A 19340-nucleotide genomic window follows, 5' to 3' on the forward strand; every position below is an offset into this window, starting at 1 on the left:
TCAGTAGCTCTGTTTTCTTTCAGTGTGATTAATGCATTTGTTGTAAACTGTTTAGCTCAGCTGTGCAGTATCACTCATTCAACTAGCATGCTATGCTAATATTTAGACTACTGTAATCTTCAAATATGCACTTCGAGTGAATTCTTGCTAAATTGAGGGTTACTATTCACACCACCACTGCACATTAAATTTTCAAGCAATTCTAAATTTTGAGTTGCACGCCATGAGTGTAGCACCATATTTTGCCGTTTTCATATTTGTTGTTCACACAGAGAGCAAGAATATATGTAAATATTGTGTTGTCGTCCATCAATGTGACCATAACAAATGGCAGTGCGTTATAAACGTATTCTTACCTTGCTGCTGACGTCGTCAAACTCGTTCTGGGTGTGTTTGGCCTGCTCCTGCAGCCTCTGCGCGCCCTCATCGCTGCCCTCCGACGTCTGGGGGGCGTCCTGCACCAGTCCCTGAGCCAGATCCCGCAGGTAGACTACCTGAGGCTGCAGGCATGCAAGGTTCTCCTGTTGGCTCCTCAGCCTCTCCAGGCTCTTCGCGCTACACGCCTGAAATTTTTACATTAGGAGGTTTATACAAGATTTACAATTAAAAAGTTGAATTGAGCTGTTTATTGTTGTGTCTGCTAATAAACAGTACAGGCCAAAAGTTGAGACACACCAGATTCAACGTGTCAATTGCTTTACTGTCATTGCTATTTACATTGTAGATTCTCACTGAAGGTATCAAAATCTAAGAATGAACACGTGGAGTTATGACTGAAAACACGTTTTATATTCTAGTTTCTTCAAAATGCCACCCTTTGCTCTGATTACTGTGTTGCACACTCTTGGCATTTTCACCTCTGGCAACTCCTTCAATAATGTTGGAAAACCTTTTCAGGTGACTCTTGAAGCTCACCGAGAGACTGCCAAGAGTGTGCAAAAAAAATCATCAGAGAAAAGAATGACTATTTTGAAGAAACTAGAATATAAAATGTTTTCAATTATTTCACCCTTTTTAAGTATGTGTTTATTCATAGTTGTGATGCCTTCAGTGAGAATCTACAATGTAAATATTCCTGAAAAAAAAAAAGAAAATGCATTGCATGAGAAAGTGTGTCTAAACTTTTGGCCTGTACTGTAGGTAACTGGCTAGATAGTTGAAAATCAGCATCTTGACTTACCTGAGGTCCAAGGGCCTCCTGGACTTCGATCTGGTGCTTGGTGGCTTCCAGGCGTCTCTCCACCGCTTGTCGACCCTCATCGAACTCCTTGAGGCGGCCCGAGAGCTCCTCCAGCTGTGACGTGCGACCGAGGAGACTTTCGCTGAGGACGTCCAGACGTCGGTTCAGTTGCGCCTTCTCGTCTCGGACCTAAAGAGAACGTCGGTTCATGGTTAGCATGTGTTGATATACAGCACGTCCCACTACTGTTGCAGATATGGCAGTTGTTGTGCCCATTATTTGCGTTTGTAAAGTTTAATGAACTACAAAATTAAAACTGAAATGACTCATGGGAAAGGTTTTATTAAGTCAGGGACAGGAAGTACCTCGTCCTCTCCGACGCAGCACTGCTCCAGCAGCTGATCGGCGGCAACATTGAAGGCCTCCAACAGGGGTTGTCGTCTCTCCAGGTCCAGGGCAAGCCCCCTGGCTTTCTGCAGGGCCTCATCCAGACCCGCCGGGTCGAGCGACGGCTGGATCTCCGCGTCTTTTTCCTCACATTCATCCAGCCAGGGCGCAAAGTCCGCTTTGTGTCGCTGGTAGCTTTCTGCCTTGTTCAGTGTGGTTTTCAGTCGGCTTTCCCGCTCCGAGAGCCTCCCGTTGACATCTTCCCAGTCCTGCCGCAAGCGGGTCAGGCGGGACTGCAGTGCGGTGCGCTCGTCCCCGCCGACGGGCAGGGCGGCCAACAGTGAGGCGCCCTCAGCCTGTATCAGCTCGTAGGATCCTCGCTGGGCGGCGACAGTGCGCTGGAGGTCGGCGGCAGCGGACAGCAGTGAGCGGACCGCTTCGGGACGGCAGGGCAGCGCGTCCAACGAAGAGTCCCGGAGCTCCGCCTGCTGGTCCAGCCACGAGCGCACGTCCTCGAACATCTGCTGGAACTGCTGTGTGGAGGACAGCGCAGCCTGCAGCTGAGACAGACCGTCGGCTGGGGAGAGGACAAAAAGTTTTGAGCGGCTTTTGTTGGTTAACCAGAAGGCTAAATAAGGCTGCAGCTACGAAATATTTTAGCATTCAGGAGTCCACTGAAAAAATCCGCACCTGCGCGTTCCTCCAAGCTCTTGAGTGGCGCGCTGACACTCTCCAGCCTCTTTTTCAGCTCGTCCTTCAGATAAGGCTCAGCCACGATGGTGCTCAGCTCCTCGCATAGCCGCTCGGCCTCTGCGAGCTCGTCACGCCGCCTCTCCAACTCGGCGCGGATCTCACCCGTCTCCTGAAGGCGCTGCCTAAGCGCCTCGGGGCGCGCGCTCAACTCCGCCTGGCCGTCCAGGCGCTCGGCCAGTGCCGCCACACTGGCTGAGAGCTCACGCAACAGCGCCTGGTAGCGCTCGCTGGTGCCCTGCGCCTGGTCGATGTGCTCCGAGCGCTGAGCCAGCTTGCCCGTCAGGTCGTGCCACTGTTTGGAGACGGAGTCCAGTTCGGCCCGGACTTCCTCCAGCTCCTTGGGGTCCTGCGTCTGTGAGAGGATGCCCTCGGCCGACTGGGTGAGCTGGTCGAACTGTGGGCGACGGGTCTCAAACTCCCGCAGCATGAACTAGAACAAGTTGATGTTCAACGTCAGTGATTCTCAAAGTGTGGGGCTCCCTCTAGTGATGTCTGAAAGAATCTGAGTCTAAGTACAGTTCAGTTGCATTTAACATTCCAGTTCAGTACACCTGTATGCTCCTCCACTGCATTTGTACAAAGCTCGTATCTGCTTTGAGATGCATCATATTTCAACATACTTCTTTCACACCAATTCCTATTTAGACAAGGCTTTGGTGCCATCTAATGGCATGTTAGGGTTTTAAGGAATTGAGCCTATTAGGTGCAAATCTTAAGAATTTTTAGATTGTTCAGCTACACCTGTGTGTGCTGTGTCGCTACACAAACCTGTACTTGTTGCTTCTGCGTGTTGAGCATGTTTGGGTCGATGCTGAGCGGTCCCAGCACGCTCATCATCAGCTCCTTCTCACGCAGCCACGGGCCGAGCTGCGACGCCGCGGCCGTGAAGTTGCCCAGCCGGTCGGCGCAAGCCTCCAGTTCCGCCTGACGCCGCGATGCCGTCTGATTGGCCGAAAGCCAACGGGAGTCTGAGGGGAGGCGTGAAGAAAGGTGAGAAAAAAATAAAAGAACCATGTCTTGTTTGCCAATAATATTTGGTCATACATACCGATGTCCTGCAGCTGTTGCCTCCATGTGTTGGCCTCGGGGGAGTCGGGGTTGTCAGCGATGAGCTTCCTCAAGGTTCCTTTCAGCTCCTCCACCCTGGCGGAGTGCTCGGCCAACTCCGACAGCAGCGCCTGGCCATCATTAGATGTTACATCATTATTAGGAGAGTCCTACGCCGTTACAGGTTTTGTTTCTCGGTTATATTACCACAACCAATGTCTATGCTAATTCCTATTTACCTGTTTATTTCCTATTAAATGTTAGCATTAAGCTAGTGGACTATGTAGATATGGAACGTACACATCTGCGATAAACCGAGGTTCACTGAACACTCCAAACGATACGTTGACATGAAAATCATTAATGACCTTATTCTCCTGGGCCTGGGCGCGCACCACTTCCGGCTTGGACGGCGAGCCAGCATGTCCCTGCGCAAGGTTCTTCTCTTTGTCCTTCAGCCAGTTCTGCAGCTCCTCGGCGCGGTGCCTGGCCTGCTGCCTCTGCTCCAACGAGGCCTGCTGGCGGCCCAGGCGCTCTGTCAGGTCCACGCCCAGGGCCTCGTGTCGGGCGTTGACGTCGGCCACGGCCACTTGAATATCTGTTAGGTCTGATGGACACAAACGGGAAACATGATGGGTTTGAGGATGAAAAATTGCGCTTAATAGTGCAAATGAAATGTGCAAGTAGTTGCAATTGGTCATTCGAACCTTTGCAAGTATGAATGCCGTTGACGCTCCCGGGACCTGCAGAGCCGTTGATTTGGAGAGGGCCTGTTAAACACAAAGGGAATTTTTTTTTTTACTATTACTCTTGACTATGATCGCATTAAAAGCCCTGAGCTAATATTTTCTTTGTTAAGTTTCTGATTGCTGACCAAGGTTTTCATTTTGTTAATGAAACCTGATGACATAGCTAAAACTACCATACCAGCTTTGCTCTGCGGGGCCGTGATCTCGATAACTTGTGCCTCCAGCTCAGAGCCGCTTTTGTTCAACTCCTGCACCCTGGACGCCTGCGACTCCCACTCCTTCAACAGCTCCTGAAGGCATCATCATCATCATCATCATCGAATTAAAGAGGAAGGCAGCACATGTGACCAGGCGGACGCACCTGCAGCTGCTGCACTCGCCTCTGCAGGGTTTCTGTGTCCAGGGCGATCTCCTTGGCGGGCAGCTGCTCCTGCGCAGCCTGGAGCCACCTGAGGAGGGAGCCGGAGAGGCCACGGAAGTGGAGCAGCTGCTGCTCGCATGATAAAATAGCCGCCAGTCTGCGCCAAGGGGAAAAATTAAAAGGAGGACCCAGTTAGACGTTATAGCTTCTCACCATTTTAGTTTTCCTCTTTTTAGCTTTTCTCAGCAAATGAGCCCCCTGGAGGTTGGGAGGACACACATTAGGCTTTTACAGAATTTGATCCAAAAGATGTTTCACTCCATTTTTCAGAATAATTCATACAAAAAAAAAAAAACTTCATCACGATTAAACCCATGTGATGATTACTGCTCCTTTTCAAGGCTCATTGTACTGTAAGAAGTATTAATGCTATTTAAATTCACATGACTATGTTGCTGATGAGCGGTCAAGCTGGGTTGCCAAAGTGTCCAGTGGTCCGGGTCGATTGCAGATTTGAGTAAAAGCTTTTTTGGGAAAATGTCAAATTCAATCTAATCAAATCTCTATCACTGATGAACCCAGTCAGATGTAAGTATTGATTAGGATCAACTCGCTCCAAAAACATGTGCTTTTAAAAGTCATCTTTCAAGGTGACGTATTATGGGAAAGTGAATTTTGTTGTTTATTATTCTATCATTTCAAAGCTTGCCCTCAGTTGTCATGGTATCAAAAATCTGTACATGTCATTGGCCCAGGAGGAGAGAGGGCAGGGTGAGCAGTGGCTCACTTGCATGAGAGAGGGCCAACTTCTCAAAATAGGCTTTTAACGTTACAGGCCCATTATGAAGACACACACACACACACACACACACACACACACAAAATATATATATATATATATATATATATATATATATGGGTCCTTTGTTGTCTTTTCCTACCTTTGGTTGACATCGTCCTCCAGTTGCTTGAAGTCATCAGACACGCCTTTAACATATTCCAAGAGACTTTGCGTGCGACCAAAAACATTTGACGTGCTGACTTCTTCCGCCAGCTCGCAGAAAGATTTCAGCTGAGGAGCTTCCTGTTGCAGCTCTGACTTCACTTCCTGTCAAAAGGACAATCAATGCATGTTGAAACTGGGAGGGTGATTAATCTTATCCATTATTTCAAATGTATTCAATATGATTTTGTCAGTCTAGTTTGTTTTGAGTTGCCTTCATAGTTTTTGCATTTTCTTGCTGATGTGCACACTAACAACATTGCCGCAAACAGAGATGGGTTGGTTTACCAAACCGCAAAGGCATTGTTGATAAATTAGTGACTTCTACGACCCCTCTCGTGACTATGGAATTTAATTCGAATGCGCCAGACATTTTTGCAAAAGTGTTGTTGCCTCAAAGCACAACTGCAAATGAAGAAAAGAGTGTGAGAGGTACGGTTAAACATTTTAGCACTTAAATACAAACATTTTAATTCTCTTTCATATCAAATGTCAGTTTTACAACAACCTTCAACTCAGAGTAACCAACTTGAAGCAAGCGCACTTGGATTCTTTTTGAGCCAGAAGACTTTAAAACCTTTTTAATGTGCAAATTTTCAACCGGGAACTGTTCAGGAATGCTGACCTCCACAGTCTGCCTGTAATCATCCACGCTGCGATCAGGCTGCCCCGCCGGGCTCAGAGCCTTGCCACGACTCTGGATGAAGACGCGTAGGTCGGCCGCCAGTCGCTCGTAGCTCTCCAGCCTGGGTAGCAATGTTTTAAGCTCCGCCTCCCGCTCGGCTTGGCTGACCTGGGCGGCGGCGAACCGTCTTGTGAGCTCGCCCAGCGCCCCCTGCAGACCGGATGCTGTGGAGGCATCGGGGCTCTGGAGCAGCTTGGAAACGGAGTCCCGCGTGGCCTCCACGCTGCCTTGCCGGGAGAGGAGCTCCTGACGAAGTTTCTGGGGGACAAATATTTTTTTAACTGGTAAAAAGCTTAAACATTGGTAGGATACACTTCTAATAATTTTCTATTAAAATTTATAATGCAAAACTTTTTTGTAAACTGGTACAAATTTACATGTACTTAGAATTAAAGTTACCTAATTACAGTTTATTTGGCTGTGTTCACATTTAACCAATCACAACTCATGTTAATAGAATTGAACGCATCTGCAATCATTTTAAGTGCCTTGGATTAACCCCAAATAAAGTTCAGATGTTCTAGGAGGCTTTTAACCTTGAAGGTTAATATGACTTCCTAGCACTTTAAAGGAGTTGCTACCTGGTTCTGAGTGAGGGCGTCCTGTAGAGCCTGCGCCGTGGGCTCTACGGTTGCAGGGTCCAAATCCAGCGTGTCGAGCCAGGACAGAAGAGCTTTCAAGCCCTCCTGCACGCTCACTGACTGGGCCACAGCCGTCTGGAGCTGCTCGGCCCGCTCCGATACGGACGCCGACAGAGACGAGAACCTCTTCTCCAAACCATCTGACCAATGATAGAGCATTTAATGGAAGCAGAGGTTCTGTTGGAAATGTGATCACGTGATGTAGTGGTGGTTCGGACCTGCGGCACACAAGATGTCTACAGCCTTCAGGGAGGGAGACTCGTCCGCGCTGACCAAAACTCTTCCAGCTCGCTTCACCTTCTCCAACTGGACCGAACGCTCGGCCAGCTCGTCCTGTAGCAGCTGAATGCACACAGGGAAAAAATTGCTTTAGCATGTTATTTGGCGAGACTAGCTTGGCAGGGAACCGCCAAGAATGCGTGTACCTGAACTTGACGCAGGGTGTTTTGCAGGTCATGGGGGTCGGTTTCTCTGCCGGGCTTGGCGATGCTTTGGTTCTGTTCCTGGGCGCTGAGCCACGAGTGGAGTGAGACCACCTCATCCTGGTACTGCTGGTAGCGCTCCAGCAGGCCTGACAGGCGGCCACCCAACTCTGACGACTGCACATAAACAGTGCAAGTTGGTGTAGCACATGAGCGTAATATGACCAACCATACAAATGTATTCATATAACAATCGCTTAATTTGCATCAGGTTATTAGCATTTTTACTAACAAATTGATAAATAACTTAGTTTTGTTTCTCCTTTTTTTTTTTTTTCTTTAAGTCTTTGAGTCTTTGTCCTGAAAATGGGTCCATATGACTTGCACCATATGCATGTTTAACCATCATACATATAAATAAACCAAAGTCACCAAGAACAAAGCTTTTGTGCACATCTTGTCAAAAAAGTGCTCACCTTGGCATGGATTGAGGTATATCTGTGGTTAGAGTCTTGCAGCTTGTCAGTCACCAGCTGCTTGGTGGCCTCCAGGGCAGTAGCATCGCCGTCACCATCTTGCTGCTCCAGGGCATCTTGACACGAGTCCAGAACTTTCTGGCCCGAGATGGAGACGAAGCGCAGGTCGGCCTTGTGGCAGATGACGTCCTCGGCCAACTGTTGACATATTCATGATTGTATAGAAGAATCTATTTGGGCTCTCACCTCACAATTACTGAGTTAACAGCACCACCTACTGGCAAGTAGAGAAAGTTGCATTATGTGCAAAGAGGCATTCTACAGCAATCCCCTTCTAGTGTATCGATGGGATCGAGTGTCTGAGCCATGCTGTAAATTGCGAACCAATGCAAGCAATTGACAAGGTTTCGCTGTACCTTTCTGTGCTCCTCCAGCCGGTTCTTCAGTTCTTGAGCATCCATTTCGCCTTCCCCCAAGCATCTCAACTCCTGCTCACTCTGCTCTAGCCAGGTGCCCAGATCGCCATGCTCCTGGAGAAACTCTGCCAGATCGTCCTTCAGAGACTCAGACTTCCTCAGTCGCTCCTAGAAGCAATGAGACATTGCATCATTCCCCATCATAGAGCTGGGTGATATTGGATTTTTTGTTTTTCAAAAATGAGTTTTGTTTTTTTCCACACTAATTGCTAATTGATTTAGATTGAGATTTTAAATATTGTCCCTCTTTGCTCATAGAAACAACTATTATGACCATTTTCTAAGTCTACCTGGCAGCTGTGTAACTTCTGCTGGTGCTCCGCCTGCAGCTGATCCAGCGTGGCCCGCAGACGTCGTTTCTCCTCAGGAGGAATCGTGGAGTCAGGCTGATCCAGCAGCATGCGAGCTGATTGGCTGATTTGGAGAAGTTGGGCCTGCTGAGCCTGCAGTCTCTGAAGCTCGGCCTGTGTCACAGAAAAATCGTCAAGATGGAGCGATATGTCACTCACAGATTGTTAGCGATATTGTACTTGTGAGGTGAAATTTGCAGGTTGCAAACTGAGATTGAAAGAAAAAAAAGCACCCAAAAATCCACTATCCTGAAATATTTGTGAGCAGACTATAATGACAGCTGCTGCGAAGGAGAATGTTTGGACCTGCAATGCCCCCGTGTGGGACATGACGGCGGCTTCAGGCTGCGAGGACGACAGGTCGGTGACATCTTGAGCTGCAGATTGGTGAGCAGCGGACAAGTCCTTCAGCAGGGAGTCTATCTGATCCTGGGTCTGCTGCAGCTCCTCAAAGGCTTTAGCCTAAAAAGACAATCAGAATGAATATAGATGGAACTTGGCAGAATATATTTATCAAAAACATTTTGACTTGTCTTCTGTGTTCCTTTAATTAGCCTAAAATGGCAAAGCTACACAAGTTACATTTGCTACTAACACAAAAAAAATTAACCTTCAAAAACCTTTAACATAAAAAAAAAAAATTCTGAGTATAAACTAATTCAAACCTTTTTTTTTTTATTTGTTGTGCACTATAGAATACTTTTTTTTTCTTTTTTAATACATTTAAGTGTCTTCGGAAGTTTAAATGTGTTTCAAGTTCAATAAAATTTAAAATATGTCGTATGTTATCTTACCCTCTGTGTGTTTTGCTGCAGCGTGGCATTGATGGTAGAGTCCACTTCCGACACGGACGCATTGGCTGTTTCCGTCAGGGCGGCGTACTGCTCTTTCATCCGCGCCAGTGCCACCTGCAGGCCCTCTCGCTCCTCTGCACTCAAGCTTTCCCCTCGCTCGGCCAACAATTCCTCCGCCGAGCGGATGGCCTCGGCCACGTCTTCCGCTCTGATCTGGAGGTCCTTCTGTACTTCCTGGAAAGAGACACACACTAAGACTTTAGCTAAACTCTATGGTTAAAAAAATTAAAATATTTTTTGCAGTATACAAGAGTGCAAGACAGTTTGAGATTTTACACCTTTAACTTCCTCTGCTTGTCATGCAGGATGCTTATATCGTCCGATTCCGCTGTCAATTTTGATCGCTGATTGGCCAGAGCGTCAGCAGCTCCTGCCAACCAGGCACTGAGACCTTCCAGTTTGTGAGAACATTCGGCTTTCTGTTGCTGGACCACCTGGGGAGATGGAGGACCACCACACACAGACAAATACATGTGAGCACATTTTTGCTGTAAATTTTAAAAAAAATTGAGTGTTGTGCCAAATTATGAGCATATTGTGTCCAGATACACACTCACAATGACACAAAAATCACACAAATGGAAAAAATCTCTTTTATTATTGGAAGTTTCTCCGCATTGCACATAAATAAGCATGGTGGGGAGCAGTTACCACGCAACGCAAGCGGCTCCTGTCGGCGGCCATCTGCAAGAGCAAGGCAAACATGTTAATAACACGCGTGTAGCACGGCATGCCCGAGGGAGGACCACTCGTGATGTGAAAGTCACGCAGTACATGTTTAAAGTATGACACACTGTGTTAGCTGGTGAGTGTATGATATGAGGGGATATCTGGAAGGCTTGTAATTGTTTAATTTAATTTTAGGGACCTTGATTTGAGCACAAAAAAAAAAAAAAAAAAAAAAAAAAAAAAAAAAAAAAAAAGAGACTTCACTTTTGCATAAATGTGTCACTTTTGGGCAGCACAGTGAACAAGTGGTGTGTCATCAACAAGCATTATTACTATTGCTCAGCTGAGATGGCCCAAATGATGACGAGCGCCACAGAAAATGAAGGGACGAATGTTTGGGAATGTTTTATGAGCAGTAGTTTTTGGAGTTAGTAAGAAAAAGCCACCAATTGATGGTTTCCCAAACCTCTCTCTCCTTTAGCTTCTCCTCGACGTTAGCGCTCCTTTCATGCCGGCGCCGCCTTTCCTCCTCACGCTCCCGCTGAGCAGCAGCCCGGGCACGAGCTTGCCCTGTTGCACTATGGAAGGCCCTCTGTAGCTGCTGTAGCTGCCCCAAAAGGTGCCTGCTCTGCTGGGGGGCCAGGTCCTGTGCCCGCTCCGAGACGAAAACTTGGATGTCCGAGGCCACTTCGGCTACGTTGCCGGAGCGAGACAACAGGCTGGACTGAAACTCCTTAGAGAGAAGACGCCACAGAGATGTTTTATATCAGTGTCCCAAGAAATATACTTACTCCATGGGTAAGACCACAGTACACTAATGATGAAACGTGCCTCGGAAAGATGCAACTGATGCAAAGGTTGACCATCTTCATCCGTATTTTCACTTTCTTCTTTTACATGTGCTTCAGTCTCCCTCAACCAGGACAGCAGAGCCTCCACTCGCCCTCCGAGTGACTTCATCTCTGCTTCTACGGCCTCCTGAGGGATAAAGATAACTCCATCAATTCACAGTTTGATCCCATGAAACCGTTTTTTACCATTTACACACACACACACATTATAGGATTTTTTTTTTAACCTTGTATGAATCTCTGTGGTCCTGCAGGTTGTGCAGGATGTCCTCAGAAAGTGTTCTGGCCGCCTGGTACGCTCGCATCAAGCTCTGCTGGTCTTTGTCCATAGCTATAAGGAGCTGCGGAGGAAGATCTCTGGGGTGGTGTGTCAAGAGCTTCTGAGCAGCTTTCACTTCTGTGGTCACTTCAGGCTCCAGGTCTCGCAGCTCCACATCCAGATCCTGACAGCAAGACGCAAGTCAACAAATGATCTTCTGAATGCTACGCTAAATTATAATACTGGATAATGCATCAGACAGGATTCACTCATATTAGGATAAACTTGAAATTCAATCACAGTACGATATGATTCTCTTTAACTACGATCTTCAATACATCATTCACTGCAAATCAGTCAAATTACAATATGAAACAATCCAATTACAATTTGATTTCATTTCAATACTACTGATGCTAGAGTGTATTGTTAAAACCTCATCATTCGTGCCAGTGTTCTCGTCACCTGCGTCTGCCTGATGGTATCATCCAAGGCGATGAGGCTGCGTCCGACCGCCTGCTGCTGCTGCTGCTTGAGTCTGACCTCCATGTGTCTGACCATGGAGACCAGTGCTATGATCCTCTGGTCATGCTCTAAGCACTCCTGACGCACTAGTGCTGACTTCGGGAACAGAACAAAAATTAATACATCTGTCACCCATTTAGAATAAGTTATGATATGCATTGTTTACTGTTATTTACCTTGCCAGACATGGATGTCACTTCATCCTCACTTGACAACACGTCTACTTCGTCATCTTCTGCTTCTTCAATAGCAAAAGCTGGAACAGACTGGAGAAGTCCTGTTGATCCGGAGTCAGCAAAAGTCTCCTCTGAGAGGACGGTTGCAGTTTCTGGAGACTTAACTTTCGTACTTGTAGCTTCAGGTGGTTGGTGCTCTTTTTTCTTTAGTTCTGCTCGTGTGGCGGAAGCCTCAGACTGGGCCTCAGGTGGATCATGTGGTTGGCATGCGAGTTCCTCATGAAAATCACCAACTTCCGTCTTCTCTGAACGCTTTTCTCCAAGAGCGTCACATTTCGGTTCCTCGGAGTAAGAACTAGGATCCTTGGGGTAAAAACTCGGCTCCTCTTGTGCTCTTGAACTTATTGTAGAGGTTTGTGTTACCACAGTGTCTCCACTGGTTGATGGACTCTGCGGAGAGCTATTACTATCGATTCCTGCCATCTTTTTGCTTATTTCTTTTGTGGACTGAGAATCTCCTTTCCTGTCTGTTGGCAAACTGGCAGGCTTAGCTTTCAAACTCTTGAACTTCTTACTTTGTTTACTATCTGCAGGCTTGACGGCTGGAAGCTGCTCCTTCTTGAAGCTCTCATATAAAGACACACCTGCATTTACTTTGCTAATTGTCAGTTCTAATTTGTCAACCTCTTCATTTATTAGTGACATGGTGTCACCAATCTTCATAACTTCTTCTATGTCTGGGGTCTCTCTCGCCCTGACCTCCTCAGCAGCCTTCTTGTCAGTAACTCCCACCTCAAACACATTGAGGTCTCTGCCTGTAGCTCTCATCTTCATGGTGGCCTTCTGCTCATCTGGCAGATCCACTTTTGGAGGCACCTCCTGCTTGCTCTTTCCAATCACCTCCTGAATGCTAACTGACTGTTCTCGTTGATTCAGAATAGACTGCGGGACTTCAGCTTCGCCTCTCTGTTGCAATTTCTTGTCAGTGGCCTCTAGTGAGGGAGCTGCAACTTTCACATGCCTGGTTTCTTCATGTTGGGGTTGTTTTACCACATAAGGGACATCCTCTGCTATCGTCTGTGAATTGTCATCTTGAAGAGTTTCAAATGCATTGACATGACTAGATGCTTCCACTAGCTGGTAAATTTCAGGTGCAAGTTTGATTTCTGATTGCTGTGTCTTATAGTCTTCCTCTGACACTTTTGCCTTCTTTTTACTCCTCTTCTTTTTCTTGGTTTTGCTCTCTTTGGCCAAAGTCTCTTCCAACAGCGGTTCTTGTGTCTCAATGGAAAAATAAGCCTCTCTTTCAAAGCTCAACATTTTCTCTCTTCCGGCATCATTCCCCACTAATCCACCTCCTATCCTACTTTCCTTATTAGTTTTCTTTACGTGTTCTTTTGTTTTGTCTCCTGTGTGTTTACTTTTGGAATCAATTGGTGGATCATCTTTGACTCTGACTGATGTACTTCTCTCGTCATTGGATCTAGTGTGCAACTTTTCAGGATTCCCATCTGGCTTTTCTCCATCCTTTTCTTTCAAACATTTGTCAATATCTGTGTCATTCGCCTGAATTGATTTTAAAATTGAACTTTCAGGTATGACACCTTTTGGTCCATCTGTGTGCTGTTGACTTATTCGAGCTTTATCTGCAGCTGCTGGTTTAGGAATCTTCTCTCCTTGAAAGATCTTCCATTGTGCCTCCTCCAGTAGCGGTTCTTGCTGCTCCATGGCTGAAGGAGCCTCAGTTTCAATGCAAATATTCTCTCTTTCACCATCACTCGCCTCTACAACATAACGCATCCTACTATCCTCGCCACTTGATTTTACTCCATCTTTGTCATCCTTCTGCTCCACCTTTCTAGAATCAGTCAGTAGACCATCAATGGCATATAGCTCGTCAGGTTTACCATCTGACTCGTTCTTGTCCTCTTCCATAATACTTTTATTCACATCAATGTCACATTCTTGAATCAACTCTGCAACAAAACCTTCAGGTATTCTTTCTTTTTGTCGCACTGTGCTCTTTTGACTTTTCTGCTGTTTATCTGCAGCCATTGATTCAGGAGTCTTATTTAAACTACCGAGCTGCAATGCGGCCGTCTCCAACACCAGTTTTTGCTGTTGCATGGCAGAAGTAGTCTCCATTTCAAAGGTCAAAATAGTCTTTCTTTCTACATTGTTCGTCTCTACTACATCCCCCATCTTACATTCCTCGTCACTTGGTTTTAGGCATTCTTCTTCCCTGTCAGCTATTCTGGAGTGAGTCAGTGGACCATCAAAGTACTGGAGTGACATACTTTTCTCTTCACTGGATTTACACGGCAACTTCTCAGGTATCCCATCTGACTTTTTTCTGTCTTCTTCCTTCATGCCTTCGTCAAAATCTATGTCATGTGCTTGAATCGATTCTACAACCAAACATTCAGGCATGCTTTCTTTTTGTTCATCTGTGCTTATCTGTAATCCATCCCTAGCCTTTGGTTTTGGAGTATTCTCTGTTGTAGTGCTCAGCGGTATGGCCTCCTCTATGGCTTGCTGGATTCTCTTTTCAACATTCGAAGCAAAGTTACTCAAAAGGTTGATGGACCGATCTGGTTCCAGTATCTTGTCTACGTCAGTTATAACATCAATTGATTCTGCATAGGTCAAAGGCTCTACACCACCCCATGAGGAGACCTCAGGGTTAACAGGGCTATGTGTACTTTCTGATGAGGTGATAGGTGTACTATCGTCATCAATTTTAATCTCCAAAGGAGTCCATTTTTCCTGGATTTCCAAAGCCACGTTACCAGAAATCAGCCGCAAAGCAACTGCATCACTGAGATTCAACACTCGCTGACCAGTTGCTGGATTAACTAAACTGCCTTTCATAATCTGGTTGGTGGCAATTCCTAAACGCATATCCTTTGTGACTAAATCATTTTTAGATGCTTCAGGTAGAGAAAGCCTTTCTCCAGTGGCGATATCAACAATGCCACCACTGTCTGCCTGGCTTTGGAGCAGTCTCAGAGCTGGAATTGGGTCAACTTGTTTAGCAGATAAAGCTTCAGGAAGAGTCATGAAGCTTCTTGTTTGTTTGTTCTCAATTCCGCTGAATGGTTTCACTTCCAAAAATCGTTTTCCCGTCTCAATGTCTATCTTACCCTTTCTTACAAGGTCTGAGTAAGGCACAATCAGAGCAGTTTGGGGGTCAAGCACCCCCTGTGTTGCCGTGCTTGAAGCCATAGCTTCACTTGCAACCTCCTCATCCAGAAGATCCTGAGCAACAGCCTCGCTCAATGTGACTCTACACCCTGACTGGGGGTCAAAAATGGCTCCAGTTGATGCTTGTAAAGTCATAGGCTCCTTGTTTGAGGCACTGCCTTTACCTTGGTAAGCCCACTCGAGCTCCTCTAAGCCAGGAGCGAGAGATCGATCCACGAGACCTCTGTCTACAGCATCAGACACTGACAGCCTCATTCCTGAAGCGTGATGGATTATGCCCCCCTCTGCCACCTGTCTGAGCAACAACTGATATGCATCGTTGGGGTTTATTAAGTGCTTCTCGATGGCTTGGTCCAGAGGAACAGGACACTCAGTCTCTGGATCAATAACACCTTCCATCTGGAGCTGTAAACCGACTTTAGTGAGCGCTACTTCAGACATGCTCGCCTTTCCTTTATAAGCCTTCTCAAGTGCTAATAGGTCTTCTCTCTGATCATCATCGATCAGTCCAAGGTTTGACGCTAAGGTGACTGAGACTCTCTTATCCCTGTGGAGATCTACAATACCGCCTGACACCACCTGGGCTTCGAGCAGTCGAGTTGCAGTGTTGCCGTCAATCAAACCAGCTTGAGCTGCCTCCCTCACGCCACATATCTGATTTTTCTCCACATCCACGATCCCTGAAAGCGTTTTATCTGACTTTAGGACACTCCACATCAGATCCTCATCTAGTAAATCTTCCTTCGTGACGTCATCTATGCTCAGCGACTCACCACCTCTAGCATCGAGGAATCCGCCAAACAATCCTAAGTGAGCCATTAATTTGACCGCAGTGTGACCGGAAAGGATGCCCTGAGCGACTGCTTCATCTGGGAGCAACTTTTCTCCATCTTCCGTCATCAGACCTCCCTGAGAGAGTTCGAAGACCAAACTTGAAAATTGCGCATCTTCCTCCCCAGATACAGATTCAGGAATATGAACTACAGGTTTGGCCAGCTTTGACACTTCCTCTTTGAACTTCTCTGATTCAACTGTGTCAGGTTTCCTCATAAGTTTTGAATCGGAACGTTCATTTATGCAACGCTTTAAAATATTTTCTGCATCAAGTGCTGTCTGCACGAGTTTGGATTCAGCTGTAACCTCATCTTCTGTGTCCTCCTTCGATTTCTCTCTAAGATGTTGGCGCTTTCCTGTTGAAATCTCAAGACTATATATACTTCGACCTCCAACAGTTATACCTCGACCTTCAACAGTTTCTGATGATCTGTCTAAATTCATCTTAGCAGTAAATAAAGACTCAGGTTTAGCTTCATAATTGGCTTGCTGTCTGTTTTTGCTGCAGGACTCCAAGTCTTTGTTTTTTATGAGTGTATTGGGAGTTTCCTCTTTTGCCTCAGTTTGCCGGTCAGTAATCTGTTTATCCATCAAGTCTTTGTGTGTGGTCAAACTGACAAAAGTCTCTACTTTGTCTCTGCTAGCCTCTTCTTCAGTCGTCGGCTGAATTGCCTTAACTAACTCCAGCAACTCAGGGTCAAAAAGCACCACGCGTTTCCCTGAGTGTGCGTCCACATAGCTGTGAGTCAAGAGGTGAAAGAGCAGCCTGTGTTCCGCTTGCTGGTCAGCGTCCATTCCGTCTGCTGCCACAACATCCCACGCAAGGCTGGCAGGAGGTGGAGAGCTTGAAGAGCCCCAACTTAGGCGGTTCAGAGATGGCGTGCCTGACTGATTCATGTTGAAGAGAACATCTGGCAAATAGATGTCTTGGAGAATATGGATGACACTGGGCTCCAGGACCTCCTCAAAGGGCAGCAACTGAAGAGTTTCTGAATTGTACAGTGCTCCAACAGCATTTCGCTGCCTGAGGATGTTTCGTGCCAGCTCCCCTGAGATAACTCCTTGCTGAAGACCCTCCGCGATGGAGAGGACTTCACCAGATTCCGGCCACAACATTCCCATAAACGTCCAGAGGGACTCAAGGACCACCAGTGCCATACGAGCAGAGAGAAGTTCCCGTTCGATGCTGTTCTCCAAATCTAAACGGTCCCTAGTTACGGGATCGAGAATCCCACCATTTTGAAGCTGTCGCACAAACAGGGAGCAAGCCAAGTCCTGGTCCATGAGTCCGTGACGAATTGCCTCCTGAACAGTCAGGCGGTGTCCAGATCTCGGGTCCACGATACCACCGGCAAACAGCTGAGCTTCCAGGAGCCGTTTGGCCACTTGCCGATCAATCAGACCTTCCTCAATGGCACGGAAGATGCCAACTTTTCTGCCAGAGCGGAGACAGACGCTTCCTCCGGGTTGCTGTTTGACAGGAAGAAGGAGAAGACCTGAGTCATCGTCTAGGACGCAGCGCCGAAGAAGCTCAGTACGGTTTACTTTCTCAGCCGTGTTTGGATCGATCAGCTCTCTGCGTTGGAGCTTGGATTCGAGCTTGGCCTGAAGGCTCCTGGACGACAGGAGATTCAAGTCTTCTTCTTGTACTAGAAGTTCAAGAATCCGAAGTCCTGCATCCTCTGGAATGAGTCCAGACTCCAATGCTGGAACTAACGCATGCATATTAAGTTGTTGGTCACCGGTTGCAGATTCCACCAGAAGCAGAGTGTTCTCCAGTTCCAAGAGGGACTGCCTGGTGTGAGCATCAATCAAACCCCAAGTCAGACTTTCATCCAGGGAGAGGCCGAGGGAAGCGTCAGGAGAGAGGAGCCCCCCCGTTGTGACAAGCTGGGCCTCTAGCAGAACGTGACCCGTATCCTGGTCAATAAGACCCCGTTGGGCAGCTTGGAACACAGGGAAGGTTTCCACACTTCCCAGGTCGATCACGCCGGCGATGCAAAGCGGCGTCTACAAAGATGAAATAAAATGTGTTATTATATATTGCTTTATATAGAGATGTGTTTTATGTTATGTTATACATTCATATAGCATATGTTATATAGGTCTAAAGAATCCTAGCAGAATACTATGCTACATGATAGATCTACTGCTTTTTTCACAAAATAACACTACTACTACTAGTAGTCGCAGTAGCAGTAGTAGTAGTAGTAGTAGTCCTAATCATCATAATAAATACAACTTAAATGGCATTTTATGAAATTCAAACATGGTACAAAATATTTTTGATAATTTTTTCCCCCCATTTTTATTTATTTATTTTACTACTATTAGCATTACAAACAATACTAATACTGTATTACTAATACTTATAATACCAGCTGTACTACTACTACTACTAACAACAATTACAATTTATTGCACCGCTACTAACAACAAAATAATCGGAATAATAATAATAATGAATCAAAACTACGGTAGCCACTACTACCAACTAAAAACAATAAATGAAAAAATTACTATGCATATAATACTTTACCATATAATATTTAGCAGGCTTAAAGCCCCCAGTCATATATACAATTAAAATCCCCCCAAAAATAAGCACATGAGAGAAAAAGAGCAAACTATTTTAGCGTATTTGTAGGCAACATAATAGACGAAGCGAGCAGTACTTACCTGCTGGTGGAAACGCATGCGTAACGGGCAAAGTGCGGCGCAGCACGGCGTGAGAAGCTGATGTTAGCGTTGTGCATGCCACACTCCATCCTGACCAGTAAATACTACATTGTCTTAAACTATACAGCAAACCCTAACAGACGGGGACCTCCACAACGCTCCTTTGTGGCCACTTGCTGTTAGTGGTTGTTGTCAAGCAAAATGCTGGTTGAAGAGTGACACACTGTTAGAGAATTGCATTAGAACAAACAGGACAAAATCAGACACACACACACGCATAAACACTCGTGATCTGGACACAACATGCTCATGGTGAGGTTTGTTTTTGCATAGCTGGCCTCTGGTGCACACAAACACACACACACACAACTGAAAAGCAACACAATCAGACACGTTTGTATCAGTGTACTCATTATGTTGAATAATTATATCACAACATGGTAACTTAAGAGCTTACTGTATAACCACAGAGTACTTTATTAGGTACCCTTGCACAATCTAATAAGGACCTATGCACAAATTGAACTCTCCTGTTCTATTGGGAGATAAATTGAATGCTTTTGGTACCAATGAAGGCCTGGTGTTATTAATGACATCAGCTGCCCGGCAGATGTGATTGGATGTGATGAAAATGGCAACATGAATTTATTAAATGAGTTTGAGGGTGAAATTAATGACACGAGTGCGAGTGTTTGTGAAATAAATAACGTGACCATTTGTACACACAGACACTGTGAGCACGCCTCATGCACGCACACC

The 19340-nt window shown here is 46.2% G+C and overlaps 1 protein-coding gene across 19 annotated transcripts in view; it reads right to left on the minus strand.

The window, feature by feature from the left end:
• The window catches only part of macf1a (microtubule actin crosslinking factor 1a), a 121289-nt gene that overhangs the window by 41265 nt on the left and 60684 nt on the right, over positions 1–19340 (minus strand). For 17 of the 19 annotated variants that reach the window (XM_077506343.1, XM_077506350.1, XM_077506349.1 and 14 more), the window contains 26 exons: positions 11865–17912; positions 11629–11784; positions 11132–11347; positions 10885–11031; positions 10520–10786; positions 9663–9818; positions 9325–9558; positions 8837–8992; positions 8471–8644; positions 8121–8288; positions 7705–7902; positions 7232–7405; positions 7025–7148; positions 6747–6946; positions 6106–6423; positions 5419–5585; positions 4478–4634; positions 4295–4406; positions 4075–4137; positions 3736–3974; positions 3369–3498; positions 3089–3288; positions 2258–2750; positions 1546–2144; positions 1181–1369; positions 357–563 (listed from right to left, as the gene is read on the minus strand). In XM_077506343.1, coding sequence (XP_077362469.1) covers positions 357–563; positions 1181–1369; positions 1546–2144; positions 2258–2750; positions 3089–3288; positions 3369–3498; positions 3736–3974; positions 4075–4137; positions 4295–4406; positions 4478–4634; positions 5419–5585; positions 6106–6423; positions 6747–6946; positions 7025–7148; positions 7232–7405; positions 7705–7902; positions 8121–8288; positions 8471–8644; positions 8837–8992; positions 9325–9558; positions 9663–9818; positions 10520–10786; positions 10885–11031; positions 11132–11347; positions 11629–11784; positions 11865–17912 — 11292 coding nt within the window. The remainder of the gene's footprint in view (positions 1–356; positions 564–1180; positions 1370–1545; positions 2145–2257; positions 2751–3088; positions 3289–3368; positions 3499–3735; positions 3975–4074; positions 4138–4294; positions 4407–4477; positions 4635–5418; positions 5586–6105; positions 6424–6746; positions 6947–7024; positions 7149–7231; positions 7406–7704; positions 7903–8120; positions 8289–8470; positions 8645–8836; positions 8993–9324; positions 9559–9662; positions 9819–10519; positions 10787–10884; positions 11032–11131; positions 11348–11628; positions 11785–11864; positions 17913–19340) is intronic. The other 2 variants (XM_077506335.1, XM_077506348.1) reach the window with 2 other exon arrangements.

The sequence above is a fragment of the Festucalex cinctus genome, chromosome 19 (genome assembly GCF_051991245.1).
Source record: "Festucalex cinctus isolate MCC-2025b chromosome 19, RoL_Fcin_1.0, whole genome shotgun sequence".
Classification (NCBI taxonomy): Eukaryota; Metazoa; Chordata; class Actinopteri; order Syngnathiformes; family Syngnathidae; genus Festucalex; species Festucalex cinctus.